This window comes from Podospora pseudopauciseta, chromosome 1 (genome assembly GCF_035222475.1).
Source record: "Podospora pseudopauciseta strain CBS 411.78 chromosome 1, whole genome shotgun sequence".
NCBI lineage: Eukaryota > Fungi > Ascomycota > Sordariomycetes > Sordariales > Podosporaceae > Podospora > Podospora pseudopauciseta.
Window position 1 is genome coordinate 8268093 of NC_085892.1, and position 22007 is coordinate 8290099.

General features: G+C 52.6%; 7 protein-coding genes across 7 annotated transcripts; 3 read left to right on the top strand and 4 right to left on the bottom strand.

Annotated features, from left to right (window-relative positions):
• Nucleotides 1-733: 733 nt before the first annotated feature.
• Nucleotides 734-4464, bottom strand: QC763_122700 (uncharacterized protein). The gene is made up of 2 exons (XM_062908836.1): nt 2752-4464; nt 734-2697 (listed from the first exon to the last, which is right to left on the bottom strand). The coding sequence occupies exons 1-2, from the start codon at nt 2819-2821 to the stop codon at nt 1112-1114; spliced, it is 1656 nt and encodes a 551-aa protein (XP_062771988.1). The 5' UTR covers nt 2822-4464; the 3' UTR covers nt 734-1111.
• SEC62 (Translocation protein S62) lies at nt 4218-6632 on the top strand. The gene is made up of 4 exons (XM_062908837.1): nt 4218-5102; nt 5160-5422; nt 5481-6044; nt 6106-6632. Exons 1-4 carry the CDS (start codon nt 4982-4984, stop codon nt 6307-6309), a joined length of 1152 nt encoding a protein of 383 aa, XP_062771989.1. The 5' UTR covers nt 4218-4981; the 3' UTR covers nt 6310-6632.
• QC763_122720 (uncharacterized protein) lies at nt 6335-8856 on the bottom strand. The gene is made up of 3 exons (XM_062908838.1): nt 8166-8856; nt 7261-8014; nt 6335-7200 (listed from the first exon to the last, which is right to left on the bottom strand). The coding sequence occupies exons 1-3, from the start codon at nt 8574-8576 to the stop codon at nt 6716-6718; spliced, it is 1650 nt and encodes a 549-aa protein (XP_062771990.1). The 5' UTR covers nt 8577-8856; the 3' UTR covers nt 6335-6715.
• QC763_122730 (uncharacterized protein) lies at nt 8775-12266 on the top strand. The gene is made up of 3 exons (XM_062908839.1): nt 8775-9657; nt 9717-11331; nt 11392-12266. Exons 1-3 carry the CDS (start codon nt 9458-9460, stop codon nt 11743-11745), a joined length of 2169 nt encoding a protein of 722 aa, XP_062771991.1. The 5' UTR covers nt 8775-9457; the 3' UTR covers nt 11746-12266.
• Nucleotides 12267-12335: 69 nt separating this feature from the next.
• QC763_122740 (uncharacterized protein) lies at nt 12336-14611 on the bottom strand. Its single transcript, XM_062908840.1, has 4 exons — nt 14236-14611; nt 13988-14145; nt 13147-13745; nt 12336-13014 (listed from the first exon to the last, which is right to left on the bottom strand). Exons 3-4 carry the CDS (start codon nt 13567-13569, stop codon nt 12829-12831), a joined length of 609 nt encoding a protein of 202 aa, XP_062771992.1. The 5' UTR covers nt 13570-13745; nt 13988-14145; nt 14236-14611; the 3' UTR covers nt 12336-12828.
• On the top strand, nt 14416-18927 carry QC763_122750 (uncharacterized protein). The gene is made up of 8 exons (XM_062908841.1): nt 14416-15937; nt 15998-16037; nt 16127-16271; nt 16391-16664; nt 16718-16741; nt 16792-17062; nt 17112-17496; nt 17550-18927. Exons 1-8 carry the CDS (start codon nt 15712-15714, stop codon nt 18831-18833), a joined length of 2649 nt encoding a protein of 882 aa, XP_062771993.1. The 5' UTR covers nt 14416-15711; the 3' UTR covers nt 18834-18927.
• Nucleotides 17499-21162, bottom strand: QC763_122760 (uncharacterized protein). Its single transcript, XM_062908842.1, has 4 exons — nt 21038-21162; nt 20405-20964; nt 20276-20343; nt 17499-20211 (listed from the first exon to the last, which is right to left on the bottom strand). Exons 2-4 carry the CDS (start codon nt 20493-20495, stop codon nt 20059-20061), a joined length of 312 nt encoding a protein of 103 aa, XP_062771994.1. The 5' UTR covers nt 20496-20964; nt 21038-21162; the 3' UTR covers nt 17499-20058.
• Between the last annotated feature and the right edge of the window lie 845 nt (nt 21163-22007).

The window sequence follows — 22007 nt, forward strand, 5'->3', positions numbered from 1 at the left end:
ACCAGCTGCTCCCAAGAAGTTCGCCTTACGAGATGGAAATGTCAAGCCTTGCTTTCCGGGAATCTGCTGTCCGATCTTAGGTCATATAGGCTTGACGTTCCCGTCAACACCCACCATGAAGCTCAGCGGCCGCCAAAGGTCCGATCTGGTGGCTCACAGCCACTTGTCAACAACATGATCATGGCACTATTTTCTCACCACTGTATAGCCACCACTTATGTTGCGTAGGTCCCTGCCTTCTTGACGAAATATCACCGCTCCTAAAAAGCAAACTTGACTCATAGGTACCTGACCTTCATACAATGCATTCTGTTGCCCTGTTCATGTAGCCAATCATTGTGTAAATCATATTACGAAGAGGTATAGCAACCAACAGGACGGTGCAATTCAGCTCTCTTCTTGAATGCTGGTTCGGTTTTGAGTTTAAAACTATGATTTGATCAAACATCCTCTCGAGGACTTTTTGATGGCTTTTGTCAAGTGCCACCCTCACAGCACCCTCAGTACCCCCACGCCGCTCGATCAGTAGAGTTAGGAAATTCCCAAACCTCTAACTCCAAACTGCCACGGCTGTATTGCATCAATTAAACTCCGATGCATCCTCACGGCGTCTGTCTCTTTGACAGCGCACCTCTGCCTCAATTGTACATTTCCATTAATATGTGACACAAGTGACCTACCCGCCCGGCCAAGAAACATGTCGACAGGGGGCGGCGGCAGGCCGTCACGGTGACCCAAAAGTGTCTGATATTGACGCAGGCGTCTGTTCTTGCATCACACAAAATTATTGTAACAACAGCGTCTAGGGAAATTACACCGTCTTCTCGGATTTCCAGATCCAGCCCTCAAGGTGCGGTCAAAAATGCTACCTAACAAACTATACCTAATATCACAAACAGAGAAAAACAAGAATGGTATCATAGAGTTCAAGATAGTAATACAATGGAATCAATCATCCCCCATTAAAACCCCTTTTTTTGTTGTCAAAACCACCCATTACAAAGTATTCCAAAAGGTCTCCCAGGCTCTGGCCTCCCCCCAAAAAGTTGCCTATGCTGTAATGTCCAAATGCAAATGTGAATTGAACCGATGCAATAAAAATCCCCAAGCCTCAGAACGCAACACCCACACTCAACGGCCTGTGTCCCTCCATCCCCATCGGAACCCCCAGCCCAACCGCAGGCGCAATACCCTTCTCCATCTTCATCTTCGGGGGTGGTGGGCTAGGTTGGAATGTCCTCGACTTGGCTTCCTTCTCCTCAATGTCCTCCACCGCAAACCTCACCCGTTGACTGAGCGGGGGTGTCTGCTTTGGCGTCTGTGTCTGCTTCACCCTCGGGCTGGAGCCAGGTGACCAGTTTGTGGTGGGGGCAGTCTTGGTATCTTCTTCCTCGGAAGTTGTCTCGTATGTGTAGACTGAGCTGGAAGTCTCCATACTTGTTCGCGGCAGGCCCTCGGGGGGGGCGACGCACTGGTAGAAACCATCCGTCTCCTTGATCGGGCGGGGACTGGTGGTGACCAGGGTTGACTCATCGATGCTTCCTTCTCTGGTCGCGGGCTTTTGGAAGTTGTGCTGCTCGTCCGGGTTGAATAGCCAGCTAGAAACGCGGGAGAAGGACTTCTTCTTGCGAAGGGGAGGGCGGAGAATAAGGGGAAGGGGTGGCGCCAGAGGTCGGTCGAGATAGCTGTAGTCAGTTTGGTCGTGGTTGTTGTTGTTGTTGTTGCCGGTAACCTCCTCATCATCGTAACGGGAGGGGCTATAAGGGGTATGTGGTGGGTGGGAGTTAAAGGCCGCTTGGGCCAACTCCATGGTTTTTCTCTGTGTATAAAGGTTGGTGCCGGTGTTTGCAGGCGCGGTGCTAGGCCGATCGGTGCTCAGTCTCTCGGCAAATGATGGAGCAGCAGCGGGCATCGCAGGAATGGAAGGAAGCGGATACAAGTCCTTCGGATCGATAGCCGTTGATGGCCTGCTGCCCAGGTAAATACTCTGTCTCTCAACAACCGAGTTGATTTCCGCCTGCAGCCGTTCCTTCTCTACCAGGGCGCTGGCGATGCGCGCCACGATTCTCTCGGTATTGGGGGCCGTGGAAGCACGAGCTCTGGACTTGGGTGGGATTCTCGGCGCTGTCATGATGGTAGACACATCGGATCCGGCAGAGCTTTGACGAACGTGCTTCCGCGGAATGTGAAAAGACATGACTGAGTAACTCCGTTCTGGGGCACCAACTGTTGTTGTGCTACTGGCATCCCACCGTGAGCTATTGGCCGTGTGAGCACGCGGCGGTGGTGTGATGAAATTCTCTCCACGCTCGAGGTGAGGTAGGATGGGCGTAAGTCGGTTCTTTGGTGCGTAGATACTGAGCTCGAGTGGCCGAAATGAACGAACCCGCTGACGAGGAGCTGGCGGTGGTGTTGGTGTCGGATATTGGAACGACTCGGCAGTTAGATGTCGAAAGTTTGTTGGGCCCGAAATTTGGAGCCGGCGAGTCGATGATGAAGTTGATGATGATGCGGGCTTCGAAAACCAGTTTCTCATGGAAGCATTATCCCGGCTGTACCTGCGCCCGCGGCTATGGTCCCTTTCCCTCTCCAACGTCCTTTCGTATGTCTTCTCGCTGGGCCACTGTGGCCCTGCTGTTGGTGCTTGAATGGGAGCAGGTTGATCTCGCAGCACGACGATCTTCCTTTCTGCGGTGCCTGTTACGTTTAGCATCCTGTCTGTAACTATTCCCAAGCCTTGATTCGACTCACTCGGGCGATCCTCCTCCTTGTCCTCAGCGCCGCAGCAGAGTGTAACAGAGCTAAACCACGAGGCACCCATGATGTAGATTGTGGTACTGAAGGTTGTAGAAAAACGGATGTTACAGAGAATGAGAGCTTCTCATTCCCGCCTCACAAGGGAAGAAACGAATGACGACCAGCGACCAGCGTAACACGTCAACTACCGTGACCCAGAAAAACAAAGGAAAGATGAAGGATGAGAAAAGTCCATGACGGGACCCAAGGTGAGGAAGGGAATGGAAGGGGAAAAGTGTTGGACACCAACGGCGCGAACGGCGGTGGCCATCTTTACATATGTTCCCGTTCCCACAGCAAGTCTCAAGAGTACATGCAGTACACAGTAGTAGGCAAAAGAGACATCATCTGGCAGGTCCGTCTTTCTCACTTCGGCTGAGTTTGCGCTGACCTAGTGGTGCGTAGCGGCCAGAGGTGAGGTTGCAGGAGGCGGCATCTGATAGGCTGAGATGGGCCAGGCCGAGGAACCAACTGGCGCTTACAAAACCGGGGTTCGGTCATGTATCGGATGGCGGCGCTACACACCAATACACATTGTGGGTGTAATGTCGTCCAGTCGCGTGCCGTTGTGAGTGCCGCACTGCGCGTCAATGTCTCGGTCTTTTCTTGGATGTGAGCAAAAGGTGACCAAGGTAGCAACCGCATTGCCACATTCTACCACGGCCTCGCGGGAAAAGGGGCTTGAGAGGAGTGCTTGGCCTGGTCTCGTGGGTCGCCTTGCAGTCTGCAATCGACCCGGAGGAACACAACCTATCCGAGTCCGTCATATAAGAGGAGGCCATCTTCACCGGGCAGCACTGCTATTTTGTTCTCGGATTTGTCGTCATGAAACTGAGCCTCACGGCACGGGTGAGAGTCGATCATCGTTGGCCCGGGAGTGACCTCGATCTCAGGCCTCCCGTCCGGGTCCGAGATGCTAATTTTTGTTGGTCCTATGTTGTTTCGACAGTCTTAATCATTGTGAACTCTTATGCCTCATGATCAACAAGCAGCTCGAGACGCCTTACGCTGCAAGGCACCATAGCACCAAACGGCTGGGGCGTTTTCCTTTCCACCAGACACATGCAGCTAGTAGTTGCTATGGGGGAGCGTTTAACCGGGGAAAGGAAAACAATAGGGCTCTTTTGCCCCTCGAGAAGGAGATGGCCTATCATTTGCTTTCCGTCGCATCTGTCGTGCGTCCTTGATGCTTGTGTGGAATAGAGGCCGAGCGAGGCAAACACGGAGAAATAGCGCCGGTGTAAGGACAAAACCATATGTGCAGACAGCGTAGTGCCCGTTGGGATAGCATATAAGGTAGGCGAGCTGCATGAAAGAAGCACCGCAGAGAGAGGAGGGCTGTCCTCTGTACAACAGATTTTGGCGCCCTGAGGCTGAACAATATCTTCAGATACTGAAGTGATGAGGTAGTGTAAAGCGAGGGCGCCAGAAAGCAACCCCGGCCGCTAGGATCCAGTGGCTTGGGACGCTGCCCCGATGAGACAACGTCCACAAAAACGGTGTTAGCGCATCAAGAAAGAACCACAACGGGCTTACCTAACACACGTGCCCATGGGCATGCAAGCTTTATTCATGAAACTGGATGTATGGATTGGGTTTCGGGGTAAGATGGGATACAGATAATCATCAAAAATCCCGCCTTGACCTCCACTGCTTCTTTATTTCCCCCTCCCCGCTTTCACCAAAATGGTGGTGCGTTTCTAAACATCGTCTTCATGCGGGGGCTGACGAAGTCTCACAGCTCAGAGCAGCCACAATGTGGCTCTGTGGCGGGCTCTTGGCGGGCAGGTCTCCAAGTCCTGGTTAGATCTGGAAATCTGGAAATCTGGCCCAAGCTCTCCATTGCCAAGGCACGGTGGGGCAGCTACTGGCACAGGCCAGTTTGAAAGTTTGGGGAAGCAGGGGTCATTGAGAGATACGTGTACGGAACTTGACCTTAACCTTTCTTGCAGAACGCAAAAAGTGCCAGAACCAACATCCCACCTATTCTCCGAGAGCATCAGCACGGTATTGCAGAAGGAGCAATCGTGATCCCGACACTGGCACTTGGTCCATTGGTTTCGATTATACGAACCGTTTGAGCAATTGGACGCAAACACGAGCTCGCGACTCCCCTCCGTCACCCCTCCCGCACCGCATCGCCAAAGGATCGCAACGAGCGCAACTCGGATAGACACAGTCCACCATGCAGGCCCCTCCTCCAAATGGGCAAATGCCCATGCCCACCCCAGAACAGATCCAAGAGATGCAGAGGCGACTTGCTGCCGATGCTCAGGCTGCCGGCATGACAGTTCCAGAGTTCATTGGTGAGATTCCGGCAAACAGCTAAACTTGCGACTGAACGAAAAGCTGACGCGCAACAGAACACATCAAAAGACAGCAGTATGAGCACATGATGAGAATGCAGCAGCAGGCCCAGCAGCAGCAGCAACAGCAAGGCGGCGGTGGTCCTCAGCAGCAACATCAGCACCAGCACCAGCATCAACACGGCCCCCCAGCCCAAGCCCAGCCAATTGTTCCCGGCCCTCCGAATCCGCTCGCCCTTGTGCTGGCCAAGTTCCTTCGCAGCCAGGAGCTTAAGCCACGCACAGTGATTCTCAATGGCGAGCGCAAGGACATGTTCAGAGTACGACTAGCCCAATCGCTAGTTCAAACCCCTTCAGATCGCTAACTTGGGTGGTTAGGTCAAACGTGCCCTTCGCGCTCTCCAATCCGATGCCTACAAGAAGCTGCGTACCAAGAACCCTGCTCTTCCAGAGATCACCGATCGTGCCTCCCTCGAGAATGCTTTCAAGCTCCTTCCCATGTCCATGCTTGCTCTCCGCGTCGTCCAGATCGACGAGCACGAGGGCCATGACCACGCCCCTGCCAAGAAGAGCAGCAAACGTGTCAAGGGTCTCTGGACTGTACGCATTGAACCTCAACAAGAAGCAGGCGATGATATGTACTACGTTTGGCTCTGGGAAGGCAGCCAGGTCATGCGCAAGGTCTATGCCGCCCTTGCTCTCCTCATCATCTTCACTCTCGTCTGCTACCCTCTCTGGCCGGTCAAGCTGCGCCAGGGTGTGTATTACCTCAGTTGGGCTTTCCTGGTCTTCCTGGGTTTGTTCTTCGCCATGGCTATCTTCCGTGTTATTCTCTTCTGTGTCACCTACTTCGTTTTGAAACCCGGCTTCTGGCTGTTCCCTAATTTGTGGGAGGATGTTTCTGTGGTGGACAGTTTCAAGCCTGTCTGGGCCTGGCATGATGTACGTTTTTTTCCTTTCTTATGCCTTGCATTTGGAGTAAATCCTAACACAAGCACGACAGCCCAACCCTAAGAAGAAGAAGAAGAGCAAGAAGGTCAAGGCCTCAGCCACTGCTGGAGCAACTTTCTCAGCTGCTACTGGCCAAGCTGCCCCTGCTACTGCTTCTGTCAACTCCACAGCTACTCAGATCGCCTCTGGCCCGACTCCTACACAACGTAGTTACCTGGCACCGAGAGTCGAGGAGCTGGAGGATGACGAGGAGTAGATAAAGTAGTTGGGAAATACGGAGGCGGGCGTTTTGGCGTGGATAATGGTAGGATAACCCTAAGGGGTGGATGGTTAGGAGGCTACCCATGGATGATGATGAATACTCGAGCCTCGGTTCAATGTTCTAAGCAGGAGAACAAAGATGTGGCTTTTCAAGTCTCTGTGACACGAATGTGGGCGGCCATGTGTGCTTTATATTACTGTATTTTTTAGTTCTGATTCTTCTTCCGTCACCACATTCACATTTGAGAGTCAGCATAATTGATCCTGGGCTGTCACCAAAACATTAGTGATCCATTTCGTCCGTATCACCAATGCGCCCACCTGCATCTATGTAAGCCGATCCGCCGCTCTCTGATGACCACTTGCAAGTTCCTGTTGCGGTAAAGGCCGGTCAGACTGCCTCAAGCCTGCCAAATTTTCCCCATCCAATCCGGCTCGGTATGGCTAGCAGTTGCCACCCAAGGAACCTCGCCCGGTCCATATGGTTGCAGAGGCAGGTCATACGGCATCCTCAAAGCCACCTCGACGACCTCATCCTTCCCGTCATAATCTTCCTTTCCTTTGCCATCTCCATCACCACGAGTTTGTTCCGGAGGAGGGAGTGCATCCTCCAGGAAAGCAGGCTTCATCACCGCATTCTCGCCATACAACCCTGGCCAGACCAACACTCCGATTTCGTAGGAAGAGATTCGGACGGTGTTCTCTTTTGCGGAGAGGGCCTCGCCCCAGGCTTGTTTGGAGAGGTTGGCTGACGTGAGCAGGGCCCAGTCGATGTGTATGTCTGTCTCGGATGACTCCGGGGTTGGGCGGTGGGAGCGGATATAAGTTTTGATGTGGGGGGCCGCGCGCTTGCGGCCGGAGTTTTTGACTTTGGAAGCGTTGATGGCTATGTTCGGGAGGGGGGCGTTAGCTGATGGTGAAAGAAGAGGGCGGGGGGGAAACGTACGCAAACCAGACGCGGAGTCGTTGGCCCAGTGGTGGAACAATGGTTTCAGATACTGGAGCTGCTTGACTTGCTGAGGGGACTGGGTTTTGGTGTGAATCGAGCCGCCGGACATGTAACCGTCGAGAGATTTTCGGATCTCATCTGGGGTGGGGAAGACGACTTTGAAAGTGGTGGCGGGCGTGTTGCCGAGGGTGTGAAGGAAGGTGTTTTTCAACCAGGAGTCGGTTGGGCCCAAGGTGGCTATACTGGAGATCTGAATGGCAACTTCTGGTTTGTGTTCAATGGTGCTGTGAATGGGGACAGCGGCGAGAGCCGACTTCATGGCTGCCCAGCCAAAATTTGTGGAGGAGGTGGACTGAGTGACCGTGTGTCGGCCCGGAACACTAGATATTAGTGAGCCATTGATGGAGGAGAAGTCGTACTTCATGAGCTTGGTGGTGATGTCTTTGCAAGTTGGTCTTTTGGTGTCATAGGCTCGAAGATAGTTTAGAAAGTCCAGTTTAAACTTGGCTCCATTGCCTATTCTGGGCCGACCTTCGTCATGTTCGGGCTTCAGTAGAGGAAGTCTAGGAGAGAACCAGGCTCCTTGTGTCATGTTTGTCCAGTCTCTTGTGATGAGGTTGGCTGTATGTATGACGAGCTGGGCTGTATCGTCGTGTCTGAGAAGGATGAACATCTTGGAATGATGTGTACCGAACATTTCGGGAAGAAATGCTGCATGGAGGGTGACATTGTGGAAGCGAGCGGCAGATTCCTGCGAATGTCAGATATGTGTAGTATGAGTATCTTGAGTAAAGGCATTGTAGTGGGACGAGATATTGTTCATGAAACTGTAATTTGTTATGATGATATACATATACACATTGGTGAGAACACGATGATGTATAATGAATGAGTAAACCTACTTGGAGCGCCAACCTATTCGGGTCCTCCCTCTTCCAGAACCCATGAACAACATGGACTTTTACGAGACTTCGAACATCCTCATCAAAGGCTGACATGAGGAAGTCGATATCGTGGAGGTAGTTGAACTCCCAACATTCTGATATCAAAGGGTCCCCCAGGACATCCCGCAACGTATAGGTATCCTTGTTCAACCCCGCGGGAAGATCTTTGATCTTTGTTAACTGAAAAGGCGACCCAACAGACTTGAACGGCGGGTGGTATTTGGCTTCGGTGGGTGTGTCTGGTAGTCGCCGTTTCTTGCGTGGGGGGCTTATGGGATGTGTAAGTGACTGAGGAGCCGACCGTTGCTGATTATCGTGTTGGCCATCTTCATCTCCATCACTGACGCGCCTTTTCCTTGCCGATGCCATGATGCGTGAGTCTTGCTGAGTCTGAACTCAAAACTAGCCGGTTCAACGATAGCTAATAATTGCCGATCATAGATACGAGTTAATGTTGGAGATGGCGTTTAGGTTCGCAGGTGCCACCAGCCGTCAGCTCTGCAAGATTCGGCGGGCTTAGATAATTGGACCCCAAACTATCCAGACGAGAACGCCAGCAGAGAAAAAGCAGGGTCTATTCGCCTGCAAAGATTCACTGTCTATCCCAATGATGTTTTGATACTCTGTTTTGATGTCTTTCAACGGGGACGGCAGGTACATAATTCCACACAGTGCCGCAATATCGGGAGTGGGGATCTGTCTTTGAGGATCTGACTGGGAAGTGGGTCACGGTGCCTTGGCATTTAGCGCTAAGCTGGCTAGCGTGCTGCCTTGAAATTGAGGCGGGCAAATCGACCTGGCCAGACGCCCCCTAGCAGGTACGTGTCGGAAATCTTTGGACGGGAGACTTGTTTCGCCTCCTGAATCCCCCATTTCCCAAACCCATCCCACATTCCACGAAGCCATTCACGACGACGCTGCTACCGGAAGCATGCACTTTTTAGACCACAACCGGACCAAAATCTAGACTGTGCGACCCTTCGAGAACAGCTCAACACCTATCGGTACACTGGTACCCCTTTCACACGAAACAAGGATCCCACTGCCGTTATTTCCGGAAGCTGTTGGATACCACTCCACGCAGCCCAGCAGCAGTGCTCCAAATGTCCAGGTAGACGGGCCCTCCAAACAGAGCTTCTACCGACGACACCGTCACCGGCACCCCTTTTTTGCAGTTGATCTGCCGGTGCCAGGTGCCCAGTTCCCGATATCAGAGCGAGCGCGACTTACGCGATCGGGCTTAATTCACAATGAGGCTACGCAACCTCTTTTTCTTCGGGGCGGCCGCGCTGGCGACCGCCTCACCACCATCAGCCGACACGGAGGAGGATATCACACGAGAAAACACATACTTCAATGGCAAGAAGGTTCCACCGATTTTGGAACTCACCCCGGCCAATTACAAGGAGGAATTAAAAAAGTCAAAGTTCCTGATGGTCAAACACTTCAGGTATTATGCCCGCCTCCTCTACGGGTTTCTCCTGTACTGATAAAAGCTGACTCCCGTAGCCCGTGGTGCGGACATTGCCAGGAATTTTTGCCGACCTTCCAGACGTTGTACGAGTATTACTTCACATCGAAGCCAGTGGGCAAGGATGCCGACTTCACCGAGTTCTATGATTTCAGATTCGCCGAACTCAACTGCGTCGCGTACGCCGATTTATGTACTGAGAACAAGGTCGCCGCATGGCCAACAACAATTTTGTTTGAGGATGGCGAGCCTTTGGTCACCTTTAGGGGCGTCAAGCACATTAGTGTTCTCAGTGGTGCTGTCGAAGATGCGCTCGAGAAGGTGAAGCCTAACACCAGGCCTAAAACCCTCGAGCTCCCCGAACCTGGCGACAAGACATCCCCTGATGCCAAGGCCGAAACCGAGAAGACCGAGAAGGCAGATGCCAGGGAAAAGGGGTCTGAAAAAGAGCTGGTCAAGGAAACTGAGAAGGAGAAGGAGACCGAAACCTCCACTGCCGCCAGTGCCGATGCTTCAACGGAAGGGGAAGCGACACCAAAGAAGACCTACACTGTCAACTACAATACCCCTTCGCAGAAGGTCACCCCTAAGCCGTCGAACCCCAACCCTAAGGGTCTCTCCGTTCCTCTGACTTGGGAATTGTTCCAGAGCATGGTTACCCTCACCCAGGAGCCTTGGTTTGTCAAGTTTTATGCACCATGGTGTCACCACTGCCAGGCTATGGCCCCGAATTGGGAGCAGTTGGCCAAGGAAATGAAGGGCAGGCTCAACATTGGTGAGGTCAACTGCGACCGCGACACTAGGCTTTGCAAGGAACTCCGCGTCCGTGGTTATCCTTCCATCATGTTCTTCAAGGGCGGTGAGAAGGTCGAGTACGAGGGCCTTCGCGGGCTGGGCGACTTTGTCCAGTATGCTGAAAAGGCCATTGATCTCTCCAGCGGGGTTCCGGATGTTGATTTCGACTCTTTCAAGGCTCTCGAAGAGAAGGAGGAGGTCATTTTCCTCTACTTCTACGATCATGCTACCACCAGCGAAGACTTCCTTTCTTTGGAGCGTTATCCTCTCAGCCTTATTGGCAAAGCCAAGTTGGTCAAGACCCGGGATCCCAAGTTGTATGATCGATACAAGATTACCACTTGGCCACGTCTGATTGTTTCGCGCGAGGGCCGCCCGACTTACTACACTCCTCTCGCGCCTAGGGAAATGAGGGATACCAGAATGGTTCTCAACTGGATGAAGTCCGTCTGGCTCCCCCTTGTTCCCGAGCTTACCCCGTCCAACGCCCGCGATATCATGGACGGCAAGATCGTTGTTCTGGGGGTTCTAAACAGAGAGAATGAGGATTCTTTCCGCGGCGCTATCCGTGAGATGAAGAGTGCGGCCAACGAGTGGATGGATAAGCAGATTCAGCTCTTCCAGATCCATCGCCAGGACCTTCGCGACGCCAAGCAGCTCCGCATCGAGGAGGCCGAGGATCGTGGTGACCAGCGGGCTCTGCGCAACGCCAAGAACATTCGCATCAACATGGACAGGTCGGATATGAAAGAGGCTACCTTTGCCTGGGTTGACGGCAACTTCTGGCAGCGGTGGATTCGCACCACTTATGGCATTGATGCCAAGGACGGTGACCGTGTTATCATCAACGATGAAGATGTAAGTTCTCTCGTTAGTGATTCATGTCGAGGTGACCTTGACTAACGAGTTGCGATATAGAAACGCCGGTATTGGGACCAAACTAGCACTGGAAACCCCATTGTTCCCTCGCGCACATCCATCCTTGAAACCCTCAACAAGGTCACAGTCAACCCACCAAAGCTCAAGCCGAAGCTTACCATTGGTGTGATTGAGAAGATGTTCTTCGATATCAAGATGACCTTCAAGGAGCATCCCTATCTCAGCATGGGCTGCATCCTTGGCATCGCTTTTGGTCTCTTCCAGTGGCTCATGGGAAGAACCACAAGAAGAGCCCGCAGTCACTTTAAGCTCGAGGAGGGCGTTGGAATGAAGGAATCGAAGTCCTCCACGTTGTTTGGCGGATCAAGCAACACTGCCACCAAAGCGGACTAGATTTGATTGTGGATGATTAACGACCACCCACCTTTTTTCATTATGGGGTGGTGTCTGGATTTTTTTGGGAAAGCAAAAAGGGAAAGCGAACGATCATCATGCCTGTCTGTCTTGTGTTTGTCTTGGTTTGTGCTCTTGCTTGGTAGTATGCGGTATAAAGTTAGGTTCTGTATAAATACACCAGGGCCCGAACGGTAACAATACCGAAAGGAAGGATACCGAATCGGTTGCTGGGGCTAGGACCGGAAGGGAACGGGGGTCTACGGAGGGGTTATTGCATATTAATCAGTGTTTATCTTCCTGGCTCATGGGAGCGTGTTTATCTTTTTGCTTCTTGTTTTTCCTTCCCTCATTTTGTGGTTTACTCGAGACTTTTGTTTGTTGAATGAGACGGGGAAAGAGGCTTCGTCCGGATTATGGCTGGATGGATGCGGCATTGTAGATATGGAGTTTCTGAATTCATCTGGGGTTACATCACCTATGGAACCACTCTGGTGATATTTCCCAAAACTTGTCAAAGCCTTGCGGTTAGTGGCATTGCGTTTCGTGTGATTGTCACCATGGCGAGATGAATGATTGAGCCGAAGACTCCGTGTGAGACTGGACATTGCAGTACATTCATAGGCATCAGCAGGCTCGACATAAGTTGTGCCCAGCGAACCCTCTCACGCGATTGGAGAGGGCACTCTCAGGATAAATGAGGGTGTGCATTCCCGAGTCTCGTGGCGATAGATATATCAAAAGAGATTGCTCGCCCAGTCTTGCCAAACCATGAAAAGTGTGAAAACAACCAAGGAAAACGGACTTTGCAGTCATTGCCTATCTTTCTTTGACACCACCCGCTGCCTTTTACGAATAATGGAACACTGGAAAAGAAAATGAAACTTCTGGTTAGAAACGAAACGTGCTGAAAACCCGGAATCCCACCGTTTTTTGGAGGGTGACCTCCGTGGTGGTACCTCGTACCGTCTCTACTGGCCCCTTCAAACCCAAGCTCCCTCAACAGCCGTAGACGATCCGCTAACCAGCCCGACCTTGCTTCCTTCAACTCCTACTCCTGAGCCCTGGCGTCGTACAAGCCTCTTAGGCACCCGCAGTCGTCCGGCTTTGCTGGGCCTGGAGTAAAATCTCCTTATAGAAGAGGGTAACCCCCCTCTTCGTGGCCGCATCAACGCTGGTCCTGCTAAAGTTTGGAATTTTGCCCACCTCGACGTAGCCGCAGCTCTTGAATGCCAGCTCGGAGGCGGAATCTGTCTCTGTTTTCGCCGTCTTTTGTCGGCGTGTAGCCAGATTCGTTAGCATACCTTCATATCCTTTCATTTCTCTCCACAAAAAAAAAAAAAAAAAAAGAAAAAAAAAAACAGTAACAAAGTCTGTGAAGAAAGTAGGGTAGGTACTCACCAACAGCGACCTCCCCTTCCTCGCGCTCTCATACTCGCACGCTTGAATCAAACTCCTCCCCCCTCCTTGCCTCCTGAACTTTTGGCCAACAATCAGCAGGTCGATGACACCTCGGAAATCACCAGCTTGCGACTGATCAAGCTCGACCATGGCTATCCCGCGGAGGTCCTCGCCCTTTGGCTTCTGGTTTGCATTCTCGGACGGAGGCAGCAGCAGGATGATGATGCGGGTCTGGGCTTGATGCTCTGCTATCCGGTCTTTCCACCAGATCAGGAGGCGTTCGAGGGACAGGGGAGGTAAAAAAGGGCCGATGGCGGTGGTGCGGTCGATGTTGATGCCTGAGGCGTAGATGGCGGCCATGTAAGGAATTAGGTGAGCGTGGTGCTCGGGATGGAAGACGGATGTCTGAGATGGGGACGTCATGGTGACAGATTTTGTATATGATTCAAACTGATGCGGCTTGTAGTTGACCTGTAGACTCTGTTTCGGTGTGTGGCTATTATGGTGCTTGCATCTCGGTTTATGGTGGTGTTGTCAGAGTCATAGGGGAAGCACAAGTGAAAGTGATGTCCAGAGAACTCGTGAGATATTTACTGATGCTGTGGGTCAGGTTAACCAGGGGAGAGCACTTAAGGTGACAATAAAGGTAAGAAAAGAACATTTAAACATCTCAGAGAACAAGCATGCTGAGAGGGGCAAGAACAGTCGAGGTATAAAACATTGCTTCTTCCTGGGAGAAGACGGGGGGGAGGGGGGTGTGATAGGGAGGGGAGGGTGGGGGGCATCACTGCTTCTTGAACCATGGCTCAACAGACGGGAAAGCGAGAGGTAAACGACGAACCTTGGGGGGCCAGTACTTGGTCGTGTGCACTCGCAAATCTGGATTCACAGGCCATCAAGCTTCACCGGTCCTTCGTGATAGGGACGGGATGTTGGGAGCAGGCGGGAAAGGTTCTTTGCATCTGCATATGCGTATGCATGCAGATGTATAGTATTGTTCTGTTGAGATGCGGTTAAGTGGCTTGTCCGTCATCGGGGAATGGGAAGCTGCTCCCCCTTGCTGCCAGGGACACAGCACCATCTACACACCATTCCCACACTTGCCAGCCCAAGATGTGGAAGGTCCCGTCACAATGCTGCTGAAAAAAAAAAACCTAAGAAACAGGGACAGCCAGGGGTTCCCGCTTGGTTTAAGGCTGAATTAGGACCTTGTTCCCAGTTCGCAGTGGCTGCCACATCCTCGTTAGTGCGGGGTTTCTCTTCAGCAAACAGGGTCTCTTATCATGATTTCTTCGAGTCCCATTCTGGGTTTCTCTCCTGCTGCGAGGATCCGAATGTTTTCCTCTCACCGAATTGCAACACCTTAACAAAAACGGTCTTCCCCACAACCGATGCTTGTGTGACAGGTGAGGTTGTTGACGCAGATCATTCCGGGCCTGGCAGCGGCGGCCACTTAGCCCGCGGGTGTGTGGGCTTCCTTCGGCAAGACGCGCGCAGCGACCTCGGGCCCTGTTTACCGACATGACGCCCACTATGACTTCCCAGCCACTGGGCCGCCAATACAACCTCACCACGCTCACTCCCTACGGGCTCTTTGACCAGGAGCATGGATCTCAGGAGGGATGGAAAGTATGGCACTTGACCGCTGTCACGATCATTCTTTCACGCTTCCTGTTGCACAATCACAGTCACGGCCCCGATGAGAATGCTGTGCTGGGTTGAACATCGGGCAATGCCGGCTTTACTTCACGACGTCAACTCTCTGATGTACGCTTAATTGTCGTCACATGCGGTCCCACCACGACAGCTTCATGCTATTGCTAGGTACGGAGTAGATCAAATTCACCGTCCCAATACCCGCCACACAGCCGCAGAATGCAAGTCAGGATCAGTGAGTGGGCTTGCGGATGGGGATTCCGCTTCCGGACCGGTCTTCAGCCCTATCAGACTGGCAGTTGCTGTCGCATCTGCTTCATGCTCGATCAGATGGGCCGTTCCCGTCAGCGTAGCGAATGGCCTCCCGTCGTTGCAAGACCACTGTTGGACTCCGAGTACGACGGCTTTCCCATTGGCAGCCCGGCAGCCCGGCATCTCGGCGGACGGCGACACAGTCAGCTTGATCCTACCTGCGATACCATTGGGACTTCTCGCAGCTCTAATGGGGCCAAGAAGGCGGCTGGTGATAACACCATATCGATTACTGTGCTGGTGAGGGGCATCCTTGCCTCAGCTCAGCTGGCCATTGACATGCGCAGTCTGGGAGACTGGATACCATTTTTCTTGCCGTTTCTAGTTTCGGATTGCATTGCTTGGGAATATTAGGTGCAGATTCCGTCGTCTTATCCACTTTCTGGTTTTATCGTACGGTATTTTCTCCCCGTCTTTTTCTTCCTCATTCTGCTGTCCTCGTGCGGTCGTCGTCGGTTGCCTCCCGTTCTGCTACGTTGAAATAGTTCCCGTTCGGCCCCGCCCCCGCCCCCGCAACACCAACACAACATCAACGCACGCTGTTGATCATTGCTGTGAACCGCCTGTCGACAGCTCGTCACTAGTCCTTTTGGCACCATGGTTATCCACTCCCTCCTTCGCAAGGCCAAGCAGGGGCTCAATGACATTTTGCCCGGAGAGGACAAGCATTCGCACACGCACGAGGGTTACCAATGTCGTGAGAGCGAGTGTGCAGAATTCAGCGAGAACCGCCATTGCTCGTTTGCCCCTCGGTCGAGAGGGAATGCGAAGTGGTATGTGGATGGCGCAACCTACTTTTGGGCCATCTCTATGGCTATTGAAGGTTCATAACCCCCCCCCTGTCTCATCAGTCACACTCAAGAAATCCGCTAATCTGGTCCAGAGGCCCGAGAGTCCATCTACATTCTCGATTGGTGGCTGAGGTAATGCCGACCCGTCCTCACCGTCCCAGAAGGAATCTTGTTTGGGTCTTGTGACAACCAGCTGACCGCTTCGTATTTGCACATCACAGCCCCGAACTGTACCTGCGCCGACCCCCGGCCCAGAATGAGAAATACCGCCTGGACAGACTGCTCAAAGCCGCTGCTGAGCGAGGGGTGAGGGTCTATGTACTCGTCTACAAGGAGGTCGAGGCTGCTTTGACTCGTGAGTTCATCTTGACACGGACACGCAGGGGTATCCATACTCATCACTGTCATAGTAAACTCGGCTGTAAGAGACAATGCTTACCCGTTGACGTTAAACCTGACTTGATCAGAAACTGAGACCGTGACAGCACACCAAGAATCATCTTCAGGGACTCCATCCCAACATCAAAGTGTTCAGATATCCCGACCATCATCCAGCCAAGAATGTTGTCTCGGGCCTCCAAGACCTCCACACAAGTCTCGTGAGCCTCGATCTCAAGAACTTCAACCTTGCCAAAGCATCACAGAGCGCTGTTGAGGGTCTGTATGGTACCGCCGATGATGTGGTTCTTTTCTGGGCACACCATGAAAAGCTCTGTCTCGTTGACGGCAGGGTGGCTTTTATGGGTGGCTTAGATATGTGTAAGTCCCAGTGGTAACTGCAAGACCTGAATATCTGCTAACAACATGTCAAGGCTTTGGTAGATACGACACGAACAGTAAGTCTGGTGGGTATAAATAGTCCAAGGACATCAGCTCACCATAATAGGCCATCCCATTGCCGACGCGCACCCAGGTAATCTGGACAACATCATTTTTCCGGGGCAAGATTTCAACAACGCGAGAGTGTATGATTTTGAGGAGGTCAACAAATGGGAAAACAACAAGCGTAAGTGGAACCAACACTTGCCATGCAGTTGGTTGATACTGACAATTCTAGTCGACCGGACTAAGGCATCGAGAATGGGGTGGGCCGACGTTGCTATCAGCTTGTCTGGGCCGATTGTGGACAGCTTGGCCACGCATTTCTGTGAACGATGGTTCGTTGCAGCCTCCGTCGTGTTGCCCGGTGTACTAACCCAAAGCTAGGAACTACATCTTTGACAAGAAATACTCGGGTCGTACTAACTTGAAGGTCCACCGTCTCACGGCCCCTGGAGTTCAAAAACACTCCGATTATGGCGCCCATGCCTTGATGGATCAAGGAGAAGAGCTCCTGGGCGGCGTTCAGTCCAAGATCACCTCCAAGCTGGGCAAATTCTGGGGAGGAGGTGGAGAAGAGGCCGGTGTTTCTCAGGTCCAGGCGCCGCCTCATCCTCCTGTCTGCAATGCCAATGAGCACGGCATCGCCAACATCCAGTTGGCGAGAAGTGTCTCGAAGTGGTCGCTTGGTGTGAGAACCGAGCATTCTATCGCCAACGCCTACATTGACGCCATCACGAACGCTAAGCACTTTGTGTACATTGAGAATCAGGTACGGGTCTTGTTTATTGTTCAGGGCTATATCGGGCGCTAACCTCTCCGCAGTTCTTCATCACAGCCACCTCCAACAAGCAGAGACCGGTTCGCAACAAGATCGGCAAAGCCATTGTCGATCGTGTCTTGCGTGCTCACATAAACAATGAAGACTTCCAGATCATTATCATGATGCCTGCGGTTCCTGCCTTTGCTGGCGATCTCAAGTCTGAAGGTGCCCTTGGCACCCGCGCGATTATGGAGTTCCAGTACAACAGCATCAACCGCGGCGGCAGCAGTATCATCGAGACACTCAGGAGGGAAGGCGTCCATGACCCTTACAGGTACATCAACTGGTACAATCTCCGCAACTATGACCGCATCAACAGAAGTCAGATCATGACCCGTGCCGAACGCGAGAGCGGGGTCAGCTACGAAGCTGCCCATCGCGATTTTGAGGACCGGTACAACTCTTCAAACTCTGGCGGGAACAATAGCTACTACCGTCGCTACCAAGCGACCGCGACTTCCCTGACCGACCAGAGCTGGGACACCGTCTCGCCCTGCTACATGGAGAGCGGCCTGTCCATCCTCGGCGTTCCATGGACTGGTATTCCCGAGGATGAGCTCGACTCCTTTGTCTCTGAGCAGCTTTACATCCACACCAAGGTCCTCATCGCTGACGACCAGCTGGTCATCTGCGGTTCTGCCAACCTCAACGACCGCTCTCAGCTCGGCGACCACGACTCCGAAATTGCCGTCATCATCGAGGACCCGACGCCGATCAGAACTTATATGAATGGCCGCCCGTACACTGCTTCCCAGTTTGCCACCTCCCTCCGCCGCTTCCTCTACCGCAAGCACCTCGGTCTCGTTCCCCACCAGCATCCCGACCGTCCTGACATCAACTGGACGCCTGTCTCCCACGACGCGGTCAATCATTACGACTGGGACTCCCCTTCGGACCGCCTCGTCGCCGACCCTCTTTCGCCCGACTTCATCAACTTGTGGCGTGGCACCGCCCGCCGCAACACGGAAATCTTCAGCAGGGCCTTCCACCCTGTCCCCAACGACAAGGTCAGGACTTGGGAGGATTACGACAACTTCTTCTCCAAGCACTTTGTCATCCCCGGTGAGCCGGCCGAGCAGGCAGAGGAAGGGTACAAGAACGGCAAGGTCGACTACGGGCACGTTGTCAGGGAGAACTTTCCCGGTGGTGTGGGTGAGCTAAAGATGTGGCTCAGCGGCATCAGGGGTAACCTTGTGGAGATGCCGCTCAACTTCTTGATTGACGTCCCTGACATCGCGGAGGATGGGCTGGCGCTGAACAGCTTGACGGATGAGCTTTATACCTGATGATACCTGAGGTGGCTTGGATAGAATGGTCTGATTTGGTGTTGGCTAGCTGGTTAGTTGTCGTGAAGCAATACATGTTCTTTCTCGTTCTCTACCCTCCTCGTTCTTGTGGCATCAGTCTTGTGGCTATGCCTTCAGTAAAATGTCGCCAACACGGAAGCATAGTCTCCCCGCCGTGGAAAAATGATTCGCCTTCAACATCAAGAAAGGTGTCGAGTCCAATTCGTACTGAACAGACCAACCAAGACTGTCGGGGGCAGCACCTTCCAACGCTCCCTCTCCATCCTAGCATTTTTTGCTGCGCCGGGAGAGACAGACAAGCAGGTGGCCACGCTGGTAGAGAGGTCCGGCGTCGAGTCTCGGCGCCCGATTCTTTTTCGGAGCTGGTCTTTGACCTACTCTAACCCTATATTTTTGTTTAGCCAATAACGCATCAACATCTTCTCCGAAGCCACGCGAAGAACAGCACCTCATTTCCCATGCCAAAACATGCTATATAAATCTAACCCCCCTGTTCGCTGAAGAGGTATATCTATTCGACCCAAACAAGACCGACAATCTGAATACAAGACACCAAACTCTCGCTGATCATCAAACCTCTTACACATACCCCTCCCTACCCCCTAAGGACACAATACCTCCCCAAAAACACCCAAAATGGCCCAGGCAAACCACCCTCTACAGAGTTCGTGACCTCACCCTCGTCTTTTGCTTCGGCGGTGGCGCTCCCGGCACCGGCAGATCCGGCTAATTCGGCAACGTGAAGGCCGGGTTTACCGACATGTTAAAGTTCGCAGCTGCGGGTGCGGGTGCTTGCCGATAAGCAGCTATGGCATTTTGGAACGCCGTTGGCGTCAATACTATTATGATTGAGGTACCAGAACTTGGGGCCGCATGAACCTGAGTATTCACTGGCGTCGTTGTTGTAGCTGGGGGAGTCCTCCTCTCAGCCGGAGCTGTGGTGTGATGGAATCACAGGCCAAAGAGCCATTCCCAACAAAGGCTAAAGATGGTGAGGAATATCAAGAGAGAGAAGAGGCGGGTGAGGGGCAGTCTGAGGGCACGAAAAAGAATGTGAAGCATGTTTGCGTGAAAATAGTTGAGTGACAGGGTGCGCAGCTCGGTGATGAACTCGTTGACGGGTATGAATAGATTTCCAATGATTAGATGACAGCTCTTTGGCGCCAATGTTATACCTCTCGCGATATAATCGGCGGCGGTGCATCTAGTTACCGCCAACAGCCTCGGGTTCCTTGTTGGCGTCATAGCCGTACTTGGTCTTCATCTCCTCAATCTTGGCCACGTACTGCTCCTGAGCCTGCTCGGGGGTCAAGCCCTTGTTGTCAACGTCTTGCCAGGCGTTGTACTTGGCCTTGCCCTGTTATGGTGATGTCGGGTTAGCGGGTGCCGCGGAGGGAACATAGAGGAGGAGGTGGACGCACTTTGAGGTCGAACATGCCAGGCTTGGTGGCATCGGCAATCTTCTCGCCAGTGGCGACCTTGTAGAGACCTGAAGAGCACAACATGTTAGATGACGCTGACAGACTAGTGTAAGGAGAGACTGGACGCACCATAGATCTCGAGGAGATCCTCGTTGGAGGGCTTGGAAGTCAACTTCTTGGAGTCGACAACAGCCTTCTGGAAAGCCTCGCTCTGAGCCATTTTTGCGGTAGTGTGTGAAGGGTTTGGAAAAGGGAAATCTCTAGTGCCTGCTGTGCTGAGTGCTGGTTGTATAGTTAGGGAATCTGTCAAGTGTCGCAAGTGTTGAGGAGAAGAGATCTGGACCTGTTTGTTGGGGTCATGGCGGGGTCAGCTAGGTCAGGCACGGGGTGGTTAAGCCGGAAAGCGCGGGGTCAATTGCTTGTCCTGACCATGTGGAGCACATGCGAGCATGTGAGTGGAAGGGAGGTGGGCCGTGAGGTCATCCTCCATCCAAATCCGAACACAAGACGGGCTTGTCAGACGGGAACGGAGTTTTCGAGAGAGAGTCTGATAGCGGGAGGCAGGTGGAAATAAGGATGCTTGTTGAGAGGGCATTTGAGCGTTCCCACAATACCATCGTACGAACACGGAGCCTCAACTTAAGGGCCATCGAAATCTCCAAGCACTGGTGCACTGGCAGTCTCTCCATCTTGGTGTGAGACCCATCAACACAATGACCTCAAAACGATGACAGGAAGTAGGTTTTGAGAAAAGTATGTTACCGGAAGGATACAGCCACCATCATACATTTCCAGTCAAGAAATTTGGGAGCGGCCAGTGGTGGCTTTATGTTTGGCAACGTGACAGCAAGGACAGACTCTTAAGAGCTTCGAATCTCACCACCCAAATGTACAGTCGACACGAACAATCAGCCACTTATCGACAGATTCTCGTAGGTGTCTTCCAAACATGGCAAAACATGGGGTGCTTCGGTCCCGAGCAATAGACAACGTTCAGTCAGAAGAAGGTTCGGACGACATCTGCTCTTCCAGCTTTGTTCGGTTCATCCAGTGACCGCCCGAGCCGCCAAGCATTGGTGCATCTTACAGGGGTAGGGCTATTTTGGGATTAGCTTTCTTTTTCCACCGCCGTCGGCACATCGGCGGCAATTAGCTCCGGGGTTGGGGTTTCGGGCCCGTCCCGTCTTGTTTTATCGACCCCCCTGGCCATCAAGGCTGTGATGACAGATGCTATCGTGCTTTTTGCACCTGTATTTCCAATTCCCATGTCATCAAGACTCCTTGATGACTGATGGATGGCGTTTCCCCCCGTTTCTTTGCTCTCCCTTGCACGTGGTCCGTTAATTTGTCCAAATACCGGCACGGGCTGTTGATGAACCTCTCGGATCGACATCCAGAATCCCGTCTTCTTAACAAGGGAGCGCAGCCAGAGGGGACACGAAATCAACAACGTTGGCTGTTGGCTAGCAGCATGCATCGCCGTATCATCCCAGGAACAAGCCACTGGATTGTCGTCTGACGGTGCTAATATCTCCCTTTTCTGTCGCATTGACACAAGACTATCGATAGTTGAGCTGAATTAGGTAGCATCATGCTGTGTCTCTGTATCTGAGACCGAGCCATGCATATTCAAGCGACAGCTCGCGCAACACGCAGTCACCCACCGTCCGTTTGAGTTCGTCTCAGATGCCGGGCCCCAAGTAAAATCCATAGCTTGTACAGTTTCGCTGGG